Below are 15354 nucleotides of genomic sequence, written 5' to 3'. Positions count from 1 at the left end.
TCACCACTGCGGTGCCTGCAGTTTTACCATATATTGTGAGATCTTTCTTACGGTGCATCAGTTGTGTCTGCACGGACGCTCCATGCACCGTGCAGGGTTTGGACACAACGCTACGGCAACGGCCATCCAAAGGGAATGCAGTTATTCCCTCTGCATTTTCTTAAATAAATTAAATACGTACAGCGGGAGGGGGGGGGGGGGGGGGGGGCAGGTGGGGGTGAAGCGATAAATTATATTTGTACAATTCGGGTAATTTTTTTTTTTTTTTTTAAGACTAAACTGATTTTAAATCCTTGCTAATTTTTGTTGAAGCGCTAATTACACATCACCGTAATTAGCGGATCAAACTCCCCCCCCCCCTCACTCACTCACTCACACACACACACACTCCTTTCGCTGCCCGGGTTCTTTAATTGCCTAATTGAACAGATCCGGGGCAGGGCGGGCGGCGGGGGCTGCGCGGCGGCGGGTCCGGCCGCACCTGCGTGGGGTTGCGCGGGCGCGGAGATAGCGCCGGGCCGGGCCGTTCGGGATGCGCTGCCAGTGGCATTGCGGCTCCCGGAGCCCATTCCGTGCTCGTGTCCTCCCGCGGATCTGGGGAGAGATGCAGTGAAGGAAGCAGACGCCTCGGAGATGTAATAATAATAATAATAATAATAAGGCTCCAAAATTAAAAGCCCCCCAAAAGCTCCGTATATTTTCATCTTCCGTGTGCGCCGCGCTCTCGGCACTGCCCGCTGGACGCGGAGAAATCCGCTCCGTGAGCAGCGGGATCGGCCCCGCGCTGCCCCGCAGCCATCGGCCGGGAAGGGACGCGGCGCTCCCGCAGCCCACGGAGCCGCTCCGGCTCTGAAACTCGCGCTGCGACTCCAACTTCGTCCCGTTCCCGACGCTAAAAAACAAACGGGGCTGCGGGAGCACCGGCCGCCTTTCTCCGGCACGAACGTTTATTTTGAACTTAAACCGCAACCACCGCTCACCCGCGTGTGGTCTGCGAGCCCGTTTGTACTTTGCAAAGCCGGCTCGAAGAGTCGAAATGGAACGAATTGGCGGCGTGCGGGCGGCACCGCGCTCCGATGTTTGCCGCCCGGCCTCGCTCCGCCGTCACGGGGAGCTCCGGGACTGCCCCGTGGACGGAGCCCCGAGCCGGGGGGGGTCACAGCTCGGCCAGCGGTACCGCCATCCATCCCGGGCCGGGGGGCGGCGGTGCTCAGCCCGGCGGTGGCCGCCCCGCATCGCACCGCACCGCCGCCCCTCGCCCCGACTTTCCGGCCCTGCCGGCGCACCGCAGCGAGCCGAGGCCGTTCCCGGCCCCGATACCTGCGCCTTCCTCCTCGCGAGTCGGCTCCGAATCGCCCAGAGTTCCCCTCTCACCCCCACCCCGGCTCGCACACGCACATTCAACCCCTTTCCAAGTCAGGTAATAGAGTCGAAGTCCCAGAGGAGCTTCACATCTGCTTAAAATATTGTCCAATGAAATGAAATTCTACAACGTAGCCGTGGGTTTCCTACAACCGCCGCACGCCGCTCCCCCCCGGGTACATCGCGGTGCGGTGCGGGCACGGAGCGATCGGTACCGACCCGGAGCGACCCGCAGCCCCGCGTCCGTGTTCCAGCAGTTCTGCAAATAAATACTCCTGGGATAGTGAAACCTTAGCTGCGGGCTACTGTTTGGAACCGTGATCCCTCAAAAATCCTCCGCTGAAACCCCATAAACCGTTGGGCCTTGTATTGTATTAAACACCTGATGTTAATCAGAGCTTCCGAGCGGCCCTGTCCCGCAGTGCCCGCCCGAGGCCGCAGCTCCCGGCGTCCAGAGAGGAGGGCCGGGGGCAGCGGGCACGCATGGAGCCCGGCCGGCTTCGGGAGGAGAGAACAGAACTTTTTAAATGGAAAATAATCATAATAATAATAACTAAAATAAAATAACGTCGATAATATTCCACTGTATTCAACCTCGCTGGCACAGCGCTCTGAAAACTGCTCCTTAAAACAACGCAACTCGAGCCGATAAGCGACAAGGATTTGGCTTTTCTTTTCTTTCTCTTTTCTTTCTTTTTTTTTCCTCTCTTTTTTTTTTTTTTTCCCTTACTTTCTTTCTTTCTTTTTTTTTTTTTTTAATAGAAAAAGTTATTATTTGAGTGCTTGTTCTTCAAACCACTTTATTGTAAAAATAAAAGGAAATCAAAGCCCGGCGGTTCCGCGGCTGCCGCTTCCCGCACGCGTCGCAGCGCGGATCGCGGGGCGGCCCCGAGCGGAGCTGCGCTCGTTGGGGCGCGGAAAGTGCGCGGCTGCGGAACAACGCACGCGGCTGTGGGAGCGGGGGAAGCTCCGCGGGGTGAGACGCGGCCTCGGGGCTGCGGGACCGGAGAGTTTCGGAAGCGGAGCTGCGGGCCGCGAGAGAACTCGGGTACGGAGCGAGCGAGAAGAGGGAAAATAAATGAGAAAAGGAAAGGGAGAAACGGCCCCGTAGCGCTACAGAATCTCGGCCGAGGGCTGCGCTGTGATTTCGGCCACGACGAGAGCGGGGTCGGGCCGCTGCTCCGAGCGCTGCGCCGGGGCCCGTCAGCGCCGAAAGCCCGAACCGAGCGCGGGGTGCGCGGTCCTCCCGCAGCCCCTGGCCCGCACCTGAGCGCGGGATTTGCGCTCCGTCGGCCGAGCCCGACCGACACCGCCAGCTCCCGACGCGCGGAGCGGCGCCGCTATTCCCGCTGCTCCAGGAAGCTCCGGGACCCCCGGACCCCCCAACGCGGAGCCGGAGGGGAACAGAAAGTACGGAATAAGGGTAGGAAGGCACGGGAGGGCGGCCCCGGCCCGGGGGAAGGCACTGAGCGGCCGCGGTGGGGTTTTCTGCCCCGTTCCTCCCCGCCGAAACCGCGTTCAGCTGAAAATCCGGCCTGAAACGACTCGAAAGAAAGAAAGGAGGAAAGAGGGGCCGGGAGAAGACGGAGGAAAAAAAGCCGCGCAAGACTTACGAGCTGCAATTCCACCCCCAAGTAAATTTTAAAAAATTAAAAATTAAAGACACTCCCCCGCTCCCCTCCCCCCCCCCCGCGCCGCTTCGCCCCCGGCCCGGCCCGCAGCGCTGCCCGATGCTCCGGCCCTGCGCGAGGCCGCTCCCGCTACGCGTTCTCTCCCTTCGCCCTCCCGGATAATTGTTTCCGAGGCTGGAAGGGCCGCTTTTTTTATTATTATTATTATTTTTCTTTTCCGTTTGTCTGTGCTGTCTCTCCCCCCCCCCCTCTTCACCCCCCCCCATCACCCCCCCACCTCCAGCTCTAAGTCTCTTTGCATCGCGCAGGCAGATGCCAAACGCAGACCTCTAGCGCCCACTATTTCAAAAGCCAGGAATATTATTTCACAAGACTTGGAACGACTCAATAAAAAAAAAAAAAAAAAAAAAAAAAAAAAAAAAAAAAAAAAAGTTGCTATCCCCTTTCGTCAACTTCGAGCTAACTTTCGCTTTTCTCCCCCGGCCGCCGGCCCCGCGCAGCTCTCCCTGTGCCCGCGGCTCCCACTCCCCGGGCAGCGCGGAGCAGCGCGGGGCCGCCAGGGCTGCGCGCACCCGGAGCGAAGAGCGCGGCTCCCGCCGCCGCCGCGGGCGCGCAGAGGGGCTGTGGGCGCGCAGCCCCCGGCCCGGCTCCGCGCGGCGCTGCCCGAACCCCGCGGCGGCGGTACGCGGAAGAAGGGAGAGGAAGGACCTACTTTTGGGCAGTTTTCTCGCCCTCGCCTTGGATCTCATCGTGTCGGCTTGCGGATTCCTCTCCTCCTCCTTGAGCCCAGAAGCAGCTACACACTATCTTCATCTCCCAAGCATTGTCAGTTTGGACACCTTCGCACATGCGCACAGAGCATTCAATCTGACACCCTCACCAGGGCCAAAAAAACTTTCCAATGTATTCATCATCATCGGGGTGGTTGGTTTTTTTTTCCCCTGTCCTATCCTCTTCTCCAGACCACTTATCTCTGCCCCCTCCTCTCTCCGCGCACCAGCGCAGCCTTCCCCCGATCTGCCCCTTTAAGACAGACGCGCAGCGCTCCGACCCCTCCGCGCAGCGCCCCTCGGAGCGGACAGTGCCCGCGGACCCGGGTGCCATCCCCGAACGAGGTGATTATCGCTGTTATTCCTGCTATTCTTACTATTACTTAATAGCAATGCCGTCGAGAGTTTGTTCACGGGTGTCTCCTCGGAATTCGTACGCGTTTTAAACGCGCTTTTCTTTTTAATCCGAAATATACATAGATATATAATAACGATTATTTACAGCAACTTCTCAACGAGTTTGTTTATTTTCTCCCTTTTTACCCTTTTCCTCCTCTTGCCCCTTTCTGCGCGGGGGGGCTCCTGACTCCTAACCAGCACCAACTTACACTCTGTGCCGTACCGGCACGGCTCTCTTTTGTACGGGGATATTTATTTTAACTACCGGCGTCGCAGAGCTCAGCGGTAAAGCTCTTCCTACCCCAATTTATTCACTCATTTCGACGCGTTTTGACCGGGAATATATATATATATATATGTATATATATAAAATAAAACAAAGCGAATGCCGCGGTGCGGCTGCCTGTGCCCCGGGGCCGCCCGGGCCCAACCGAGCCGGGCTGGGCCGAACCGGGCCGGGCCGCCCGGGGACAGCGGGTGCCGGTGCCGCTTTCTTCTGCGTTCCAGGTGCCGCTGGGAGCGCTCCCGAGGGAACGGCCGCTGCCTCGCCGGGGGAAGCCGAGAGACCCGCGGACAGCCGAGAACAGGGGGGTGAGAAACCAAATATATATAGATGTACGATCATAACACCAGTAAACCCAAACGGTGCCCGTCGTCCCCGGAAGGGAAGGTGGAGGGAGAGCGGGCAGCTCCTCTTTGAAGAAAGGAGCGAAGTGTAAATAGCCCGGTGATTGATGTGCTGTCTTTGACTGCGGAGAAAGCACTGTTTGAATTCAAGTGGCCAGGTCAGATGGTCACGGAAGAAGGTTGAAAGGTAGGATTTAATGAGATTAATATGGAGAGAGGGAAAGCGCGCGCCTTCGCCAAGCTTCCCCAAAATAAAGGGCTACGGGGACGCGCTGAGGGCCGCGCACCGACGGGGAAACCCCGAGCGCAGCCTCCGCGGGTGCGCCCGGAGCCGCAGGTGGGACCGGGGGCCGCGCTGCCCCTCCGCAGTGACCTCCGGCTGCGGCCGGGAGCGGCGCGGGGCCCGGCGGGTGTCGGAGCCCGCGTTAGAGGGACGGCGGCGGAACGGGAGCCCGAATGCAACCCCCGCGTCCGGAGGAAGGGAAGGAGCAGCCACGTGTCGCCCGAACGCTGAAGCGGTGCGCGGAGGTTCCTTCCTCGGAACGCGTGGGGAGACCCGGGCGTGGGTAAACCGAGCCGAGCCGCTCCGGGAAACGGGATCCCTCGTGGCTGCGATTCGCTGAAATATTTCTCCCCGCGACCTCGGCGGCTGCGTCTCTCCGAGGGGAAGGGAAAAGCGCAGCTTCGAAACGCTGCCCCGTTCATTTCTGCCCTTTCCCGGCGGCCCCGACCCGAAGGAACGCCGCGCTCAGGTGAGCGCTCCGTGAGCCCCGGGCCGGGAACACGGCGAGCTCCGCGGATCTGCGCGGGGCTCAATACGGCCCCGCAGGGAATTGTGCTGGGGCCAAAGCCCCGCACCCCCCGAGTTCCGATTCTCCACAGCAAATAGTTCAGTTCCTGCGGTAAATGAGCGCGCAGCGGAGCCGCGCGTCACCGAGACCCACTCGCGAGTATTTTAAGAGATGAGAAATGTTTTCGGGGCTGTGTGTACGCGGACACCCACCTTACCACCCCCCCCACCCACCCACCCCCCAGAAAAAGGCTTTATTTGACGCTTCTGCAAAGGAAGGCACCGAGGAGCGATCGAAAGATCGAAAATCGCCGCGCGTCCCGGCGCCGCGTGGCCGAGCCGAGCCCTCGCGTTTCTGTTCTCCTGTTTCCTTCTTGCTGCTGCCGCGGTGCTGGGGGGGCGGTGGGGGGGGGGGGAACGGGGGTCCCTGCGATGGGGGGTTGAGAGGCGAGGGGTAAAAAGAAAACGAAGAAAAAAAAATTGAAGGGAACGAATTTTTAAGCGAGGTGCGCTGAGGACGGCAGAGCTGTGCCGGCCCCGAGCGGTGCGTCCCCGCCGGCACCGGGCACAGTGCGGGGCTCGGGGCACAACCGCAGCCGTTCCCATCCCGCAGCGGCGCAGCCTACACCTGTTGGAGCGCTTCCACCCAGAATGGGAAATTAATGAGCGGGGAGGGAGGGAGGAAGGGAGAGGGGCCCGGCCCGGGTGGCCTCAGGGAGCCCGCAGCCCCCGGCCCCGCCGGGAGACCCCCGCGGGGCGATGCGCAGAAAAGCGCAGCCAGGACCCTTCTCCCCTCTGTGCCAGGGGTCCGGCCCAGGGCTGAGGCCAACGGAACCCGCGTATTAAGGCTCTACAGAGCCCACCTCTCGCTGCTGTTCGCAGCTCCGTGTCTGCTTCCCGGCCCCGCTGCCACCCGTTGCAGCACCGGGTGCCGCACGCACTGCGGAGGGGCGGCGATGCGCTACGGGCACCGCGACCCCCATCCTAAGGGCAGCCCCGTCCCCAGCGGCCCTCGGGCTCACGGGGAGGCGGGGAGAATCGGGACACGGCCCTTCGCCACTTGTGCCCAAGTTTAAGCACTAAAGAAGATTAAAATGGTTGGGACGGCGCGGCTCGGCGGCATCTCCGCACACGCAGCGGAACCCTTCTCCCGTCCCGAGGATTTGCGCATAAATTCCTCATTGTTTCCTCGCAGCGTCGCGGGGAGATTAGAGCAGGAATTAATATTTTAAACTACGCAAATGCCCGTGGCACAGGACGGGTCAGCGAGCCCCGAGAATGTCACACGCTTCCCCGGAGCTTTTCCCTTCCTAATCTGCCATTAATAAGCGGAGGAAGCACCCACACAACGACCACATTGTAATTAAGGGCTGCCTTAAACGCACGCAATCAAAGAGCGGCTCGCCCCGCCGGTGCCAAGGAATTTCATCACCTTTCGGGCCCGGCTGCGTGCTGCGGGCACAAGGGGGCGGATAAGGACAGCGCTGGGGGCGGCGGGCAGCGCACCCCGACCCCGCACCCCGCCTCAGCCGCCCTAAACCCTTCAGGATCTCCTTCCCGAAGAATTTCCCCCTCTCCTTTTTCAAGTGCTTTTGTTATATTTATTCTTCCTACTTATTTTTATTATTCTCAGATGCCTTTCAGAATGACCGGGAAGCACAAGGACAGAAAAACGCGTTTTGTGCATCAGCCGCGCTGCTTTGCGCTCTCACACTCCCTCTATTTATCTGCGCGCAAAAGCCGCGCAGCGCAGCGCTCTCCGGCAGCTCGCTGCCCCACCGACACCTCTCCCTGCACCGAAACACGCTCAGCAGACGCTGCCCTTCTTATTTCTAGCAGAAGCTCAGGCTCTCCCAGCCCTGTAAACACGCGGTATAAATCGGCCCTTTCGGATTTTCCCCCCAAACCGTTCCCAGCCCCAGGAATTCCTCCGAATTCGTTACGCTGCTCGAGGCCGCGCTTTGCAGGGCCGGGGAAAGGTAACATCGCCCGTCTGAAAATAACGAGTCACGAAAAGAAAAGCGACGTTCACGTGCGAATATCGAACTTCAACCGTATTGTCACCGCCGCCGTAAAAGAAACGCAGCAGCTTGCTTTATTCCAGGAGAGCGCGGCCATTAAAGAGAACTTGAGGAACCCTAACGATTATTTCTTTCAGACGTCGGAACGCGGCCGCGCAACGCGTGGGGAGGATCGCGGGCGGGCAGCGGTGCGCGCTGCGCGGCGGGGCGATGCGGGCAGCGATCGGGGCTCCCCGCACTGCTTTCTCACCCCCCGCACACTGCGCCCGAGGCAACGCACTGTGTACGTCGGTTTTCCCCTCGCACTTAGCGGCACGGCCCTTCTCAAGGTGAAGGCGCCGAGCCGCCGCGGTTCCCTCTGCGGGGCTGCAGCAGCGCAGCGCTCCGGGGGGCTCGCGGCCCCCGTACCCCAAAAGATATTTCCTCGATTAAAGCTTTACGGGGCGGTAGGGTTAGAGCTGGGTGAGCGAACCGAACCCCGGCAGCACTTCAGGCGCTGCCCGCCGGGCGGCCCCCGCCCCACCCGCTGTAACGGCCAACACCCCCCTTATGCCCCCCCATCACTTCGGACTGCAGCGGAGCCTTCGCACGCTCTCCCCCCGCTGACGCCGGCTGTATAATTATTAGCTATTAATTGAGTTCAAGACCTTTTATGGCTATGGGAAATGAGGAGTCCGACCACTAATCCCGAGAAGGGTCTGCGCGCAGCCAAGAGCTATGAAAAAGCCATCCAGGGCTGGCTGGGCCCGGCCTGACACAGTGCCCCTGGGGGCTGTGGGGGGGAAGCATTAACAGGGGGGAAAAAGAAAAAGAAAGAAAAAATCATTAGGTGAAAATTACAAAAACTTTAAACCGACGGGTTGCATTAAGGAGGGCCTTTCGGAGGCCGCCCCGCTGAGGTGGGGGGACCCGGGTGGGGGTCCCCACACGGCCATCCCACGCCGGGCAGAGCTGAGCTCCGAGGGACGCAGCCTTATCTTGCCGCGCTGCCACCTTCCAATTAAAGTGCCCCAAATTGCCAAAAGGCTGATTTGCATGCAAGGGGCTGCGTTCAAAGATGCTAACGCATTGTCTCCCTCTTAGAACTCAACATTTCTCTCTTCAGTCCCCACTTGAAAGAAGTTTTAGAACAGTATTCAAAGACTGTCCAAACGAACAAAACCTTCCCCTTTGCTCGGGAGAGAAATCCGGTGTATTCAACACGAGGGCATATTCTCAGAAGTTTGCACATTTTGTTTTCAAGGCTGTATTGGTGGTGCCTTTTTCCTGCAAGCTTTATTTTTTTTTTTCAGAGCGCGACTCAGACGCCTGAAAAAGATTATTAAAATAGAACATCATACAGATTTTTCCTTTTTTTTTTTTTTTTTTTTTTTTTTTGCACTGTTTAGAATTACTTTCCTGGAAGAGCTTTTTGTGCATATCCCCCCCAAGTCATAATTAAGAACACTTTTTTTTTTTTCACTAGCAAACAGGAAAAGCAAAAAAATAAAGGAAAAAAAGAAAAACACATATCAACCCCATTTCCAGACGCTCCTTTTGCTTTAAGCCCTCCCAAAGCTCTGCGCATCGGAAACGCTTCTCTGCCCCAAATCCACCTGAAAACAGAGCAGGTATCGGTCATGGGCAGCGGAACGAACCGACGGCCGGCAAAGCCCGCAGAGCTCGGCGAGCGCTGAGTTTCCAAAAGCTTCCTAAAAAACCCGACACGATCCTTGCTCCCCCCGCACCCTCCAATCTTAAGGCAGCCGCCCCAACGAAACGAGGATGCTGAACTCCTTTTGCAAACGCGATGAACTGCAAAGAGCCGCCGGCAGCCCGTTTACGAGCAGCTCCTTTTTACAAAGATGCGTCAAGGGCGCAAACAGGGACCCGACGGGACGCGAACATATTTTATTAATTTAATACAAAGCAGCTTAAAAATAATAATAAAGCAGTTGGGAGCACAACTGGGGCTGAGGAATGACACCAGCAGGGTGCGGTGTGACCCCCCGGGGAGCAGCGGATGGCACAGGGACGCACGGGGACCCACCGAACCCCCGCCCCCTCCCCACGGCGCACCGCAGCCCCCCGGTTTTTCCACCTCCGGAGCTTCCCCTCTGCCTTAAGACACGGGGATCGCTCCCGTGGAATAATGCGCAGAGCACAAAGAGCGCCTGTCCTCGGGTTGGTAGATCATAAGCAGGGATGGGAAAGTATTTCACGGCGCCTGGCGAGTTCCCGGCGCTGCCTCCTTTCGCCTCAGCCCAAGGGAAAGCCATCAGGACCAGGAGTTCATTTAGATTTAACAAATTAATGAAGACTTACAGCAGAAAGTAACTCTGAGAACATGTGTTAAAACGCAACAGAAAGAATTTCATCGATTTCCATGCGAGATGGATGGTGTCCAGGAAGAATGAGTCACCCCGGTTCCTCGAGCGGAGCGCACGGAGCGGGGCTGCTCCACGCATGGGCTGGGACCGCTGCAGCGCTGCTCCGGGTGGGCAGCGCCTCGGGAAGCGAGCAGCTCTTCTCAGCACCTGAAAGCAGCGGTTTGGCAAACCCATCTCTGCCCCGGTATCGCTTCAGCTACACGGAACCGCTCAGCCCAGCAGAGGCGCACAGACAGGACCGAGCAGCCCGGCGGTTAAGGCACAGGGAAGGGAGCACTGAGCCTCTTCTGCACAGCACAGCAATGCCCCATTCGAGGCTGTTAGTCCTTCTGCTACTTTTTTTTTCCTCCCCCACCCACATACTTACTGTTCTACTTTACAAGGGTTTGGTTTCATCACCACATGGAAGCCCCCAAAGCATTCCCTTATCAGCTCTGTTCTGACACTACAAAGGTGATCCATTGCACCCAGTTTAACTGATGGAGAAGCCTCTCCAACCCACGAGCACATTCACTGCAGCACTTTTTATTTCACAGGTGGAAGAATGAACTGTCACATCTCAAGGGAGTGGGACGAGCTGAAATCTCAAGGTACACCAATGGGAGCAATGGAGCAACAAATGCTGCAGCTCTGTCAGTTTTTGCCTCAGAAGCTCTGTGTGCAGCTGGGTTTGGGGATGCCATGATCCATTCATGCTTCTATCAGCCTATAGTCAAGTCCATGGGAGTTTCAGCCTTGCTGTTTGGTTTTCACTCTGCAAATTGTCCACACAAGCACTGTGACAGCACAGGGAGCTCAGCAGCTCTATGATACACTAATTGATGGATAGCTGGAAGAGGCAAGCTTCATTTCAAAAAGCAGTTAGAAAATGAAATGCAAATATATACAAAATATTTAATGGTTTCTGTGAATATAAATGTCCCTCTACCTTATGACTGCTATTTTCCAGCCAGCTTTCCAACCAGAGCAGTCTCTGCGCTTCAGTATCTACAATTGTACCATTTATAAGGCAGTGGCCCACCTTGCCCATGTGCTTGTTCCTACAGTGACTCATATTCCACTGGGTTTATTCCTGTGAAGACTTTGTGTTGAAACAGAGGAAAGAGCAGAAACACCACATTTAGGAAAACACGCTTGTCATTCCCTGTCAAAAACAGAGAGCTCTGCCTTACCTCCTGTGCAGGAGATCCCCTTTTACAATGGGCCTAGCATTCAAAATAAAAATTAATTTGATACCTGGGCCAAGTGAAAGCTTTGCTGAATGGCAGAGTTTACTCGATATCTGAAAAATAGCCTTTCTAGAGGAATACTCAGAGAAGAAACTCATAAATTACCCAGCTAAGGCACAGCAGAGTAACTTTACTTTCATGCTATCAATCCAAATCCCCTCCAATCAAACTGCCCTGAGAAAGGTTACCACTGCTTGCTGGCAGCACTGCCTGAATTCAAGGAGAAATTAAGTACCCATCACTGCAGTGCAAGGTCCCAAGCAGCACACAAAGCCGTGCACACCACCAAGTTCTGCAGGGCCATTCCTTCCCTCCCCTCCCAATTCAGCAGCAGCACACAACCCCTGCCTGGTAGATCTCATCTCCACAGCTGTGCCAATGGAGAAGCACTGGGGGGCCACGGCAGCTCCTCCTCTTGCAGACCTGGGCATTTCAGCTTTAGCACATTCAGGCACTACGAACCACCTGTGGTGGCAGTCCTGCAAGTAAAACTGTATCCAAATGACAAGACCTTCAGAAATCAATTATCTCCAGTACCGCCTGCACACACTGAGGTCAGTATTCAGCTGCCCTCTTAATATCAAAAGGAAGAAAAAAAAAAAATGGACAAGGAGCTTCCCAACCAATAATTGCAATTAAGAAGTTGCAGCTCAAGAAATCAAAGGCATTGGTCTCAAGTTTCAGCCCTCCCTCACCATTTCTGTACACCACAAAAAGCAAAATAAAGTCTGAAACACCAAAAAAAAAAAAAAAAAAAGCAAAGTACTGTCAGCTCAGAGCACAAGCAGTTAACATTCACAAGCAATTAACCAGAGAAATGCCTCCTTATGTGCACCATCACTTGTACCTGGCACCTGCTGTGCCACACACCACACAGGGAGCAGAACCCCAGTTCTGACAGGGCTGTGATGCCCCGGCTAAGAGCTGCAAAGCCAAAGACCTGAGCACAGCACCCAGCATCCCAGCCATTCTCCTCTGCCCAGCACTAAGGCCCACTGCCTGAGCCCCTCCTGGTTGCCCCCATGCGCTGCCCCCCAGCAGGGCTGACCCCACAGGAGAGGGAAGAGCCACAAGAAGCATTTCTGATCCTAGAGCAGCACAGCGAGCTGCAGGCCTGCACACACCCAGCAGAGCAGGAACACCTTGGTGGGCATTTCCAGAGCATTTCATTCTCATGGCACCCCAGGCAAAGAGGCCCTGCAGAGAAGCACTGCTTCACATGGCTGTCAGACTGAGACAAGCTTCCACATCCTCCATCTCTCAGCTACACAACAGCACCAGAAATGCTGTTTCCTCCACACACCCCAAACCTGCCTCTGGTTTTCACTGCTGACTATTCAGTGCCCTGAAACAGCTGTGTCATGAGCTGCTGGGCTACCACTCAGCTGCAGTTCAGTTCCTTCGGTATAAATGAGATGAGGAAATAGTTTCATTTCTCTAAAGTATAAAGTTAAATAGAGTGAACTGAAGTTTCTTTAAAAATAATGGAGTGAGATCACCCGTACAGTGATTTAAATGCCTCAAATAAGAGCAGTGCTTGGGTTTAGTGAGTACAGCCTGGGGAATGGGAGCCCCAGCTCCAGCCTTTGGGGGATGCTCGGGGGGGGAACATGTTTTCTATGCAATTATTACCAGCAGCTTTTTAGCTCCGCTCAGAACGAGAATCAATTACAGATCACAAAGCAACTTGATGTTTCCAAGGGAATCTGAGTCTTGTTATAATGCTCAGCCAAACAAAGCATTGAGACAGAGAAGGACTCATCCCCAGGCACTCTGGCCACCAAAGCCAGCTGCTGGGGCAGCACGAGGACACAGCACTGTAAAACATGGGAGAAAGCTTCAGGCACGTGGCCATCCGAAACCCGCAGTACAGTCAGAGCAACAGAAACCCAGAACACATCACTCAATAATGGAAACACAGCAGTATAGTCGATGAGAAGAATCTGTGCTTTTGTCACTGAGATTGCTGCATTTTATATACAAAAAAATACCATGGAGGAATTTTATTCTGGAAGGATGAGAAGAACATTAAACTTCTTTTTTATGGGAGAAACAGAGATACAGAGCTAGCTTGAAAACTGAAAATCTCTCATGCCCTGATCTATAAATAAAACTAGTTGGGATTTTCTTCTGTACTAAATTTAAAGGAAAGCCTTTTCCATAGAGAGTTTTCTTTAAAACAAACTATGCCTCAGAAGGAATGTAATGACGGTGTTTCCAACAAGCAGCATGAATGAATTAAACAATAAACGCAGTAAGAAAGCAGCTGTATTTTCTGTAATAGAAGCAGATGGATTTGCAGCTCAGACATGGCTGCGTTCTCAGAAAGGAGAGGACAACCCCTGACACTCCATCCAGGGCCTTGGTTTCAGTGCAGTTCACACTCCAGCATCACAAAGACCTTTGAGGTCAGCTCCAGTGACCAACAAATTCCATGTTTTATTGCACACTGCACCAAATCACTCAGCTCTCTCCTGCACATCATTTACAGTGCATGCAGGGGAAAGGAGAGAAGAGGAATCAACTCTGTTGGACAGTCAGGCCAGGTCCAGCATCAGCACACAACAACTGGAGCCCAAATCCCATCCTTGTTCACTCTCACCCCTTTGGAGAGGAACCTCGAGGTCTCCTGCAGTGCCTCAGCTCAAATCCCCCACATCTTCCTCCTCCTTACACCTCCCAGTATCCCACCAGCAACACACGTGCAGAAACTCCAAAGTAACAATGCTAAGAAGCCTACAGCAATTCTGAATATCCCACAGTCACAGCAAGCTCAGGGGCACTGCAGAGACCTGCTATACTTCTACACAACAGCAGTATTTGCTAATTAGCCCAGCAACAGACACTAATTACACTCATTTCATGTTCCAAATAGATACCATCACCTTTAACTCCTGAGCAAAGCACTAACTCAGGAGCACCAAACACACACCACATTCCTCTCCAGAACCAACAGTACTCAAATCAGAGCAGGTGACCCTGCAGTAAAGCAGGCTTCCTAGAGAACAACATCTTAACAACTAAGTGCAACTTCGCCTTTAATTTGCCTCCAGCCTCAGAACTTCCCACCACCAGGATTTTCAGACAAGAAATAGCTTTTCTCCTACTTACATTTGCTGTTTTCTTCTCCCACTGCAGCAAAGAGACATCTCCTGATGCCCAGAAATTGGGTCCCCATAACAGCAGCAATCAGACCTGTAAGAAACACTGCACCATTAGACTGAAGGAGACAACTTATTTCCTTACAGCAGCTTCCCCCCAAACCCCACTATAGCCTAACAGCTACAGGCAGCAAGTCAGGAACTCCTGAAGCCCATAGGGAAGCAGTTGGGATTCAGTTTTTCTTCCCAATACAAAAGCTCCCAATATCACAGAGGTTCCTGCTGGAGCCACAGGTTGCCCAGCACCTTGCTGACATGCACCAACTACAGGCATATTTCAGTGAGCCACAACACTGAACGCAGCCACAACACAAAAGCACAAAACAGCACATATTTAGTTTGTGTGGCTTCGATTCTTAACACTAAAGAAGCCTTCAGACCCTACTTCAAAGGGGACAAAGAACATACACACCTCAGAGCAGGCACAAGTCCCCTTGCCGATGGCTGAACACTGCCAGCAACCTCCTCCTCCTCCTACAGCAGCCTAAGCCTTCTGGAAAGTTCTCCAGCCCCACTTATATATAATTAGTCAGTTTGCCACAGGTGCCTTGATTAAGGTGAGTGGAGCCAGCTGGACTTCATTCAGCTCATCAGGCCTTGCTCCCCTTGCAGCTGGCCATGGGCAGCCCTGTGCCTGCAGTGTGGTCGGGCTGCTCCCCTGGTGCCAGGGCAGCAATGAGCATGAATTTCCTTATGGATCCATCCGTACTGGGAAGGATGAGGTGAAACCATCGCAATAAAAATGTTTTCTAAGCATTCTGATAAACCGGATGGGTTCTTTTTGAATGTCAGAAAGGAAAATGGATTTACTGCATTACAAATGGAGGCACCACCCCGTGCTGAAGCAGCTCAGCTGCCTGGGCGGAACAGAACCAGCAACTGATGAGCTGTGGGTAGGGGGTCAATAGTTCACAGCACCACCTGGAGCTCCTGTGTGCCACTCAGGCCCCTCGTGTGCTGGGGGCTGCCCAGAAGAGCCCACTATGGCAGTGCTG

The 15354-nt window shown here is 55.0% G+C and overlaps 1 protein-coding gene across 2 annotated transcripts in view; it reads right to left on the bottom strand.

The window, feature by feature from the left end:
- PRDM16 (PR/SET domain 16) overlaps positions 1–3742 on the bottom strand; it is a gene marked incomplete at both ends in the record, with an annotated part of 200010 nt that extends 196268 nt beyond the window's left edge. For both annotated transcript variants that reach the window (XM_079545501.1, XM_079545502.1), the window contains one exon: positions 3706–3742. In XM_079545501.1, coding sequence (XP_079401627.1) covers positions 3706–3742 — 37 coding nt within the window. The remainder of the gene's footprint in view (positions 1–3705) is intronic.
- Between the last annotated feature and the right edge of the window lie 11612 nt (positions 3743–15354).

This window comes from Tetrao urogallus (assembly GCF_951394365.1).
Source record: "Tetrao urogallus genome assembly, chromosome: 21".
In the NCBI taxonomy this organism is placed as follows: domain Eukaryota; kingdom Metazoa; phylum Chordata; class Aves; order Galliformes; family Phasianidae; genus Tetrao; species Tetrao urogallus.
The sequence above is the reverse complement of the archived record's forward strand: the minus strand, read 5'-3'. Positions and strand labels throughout refer to the sequence as shown.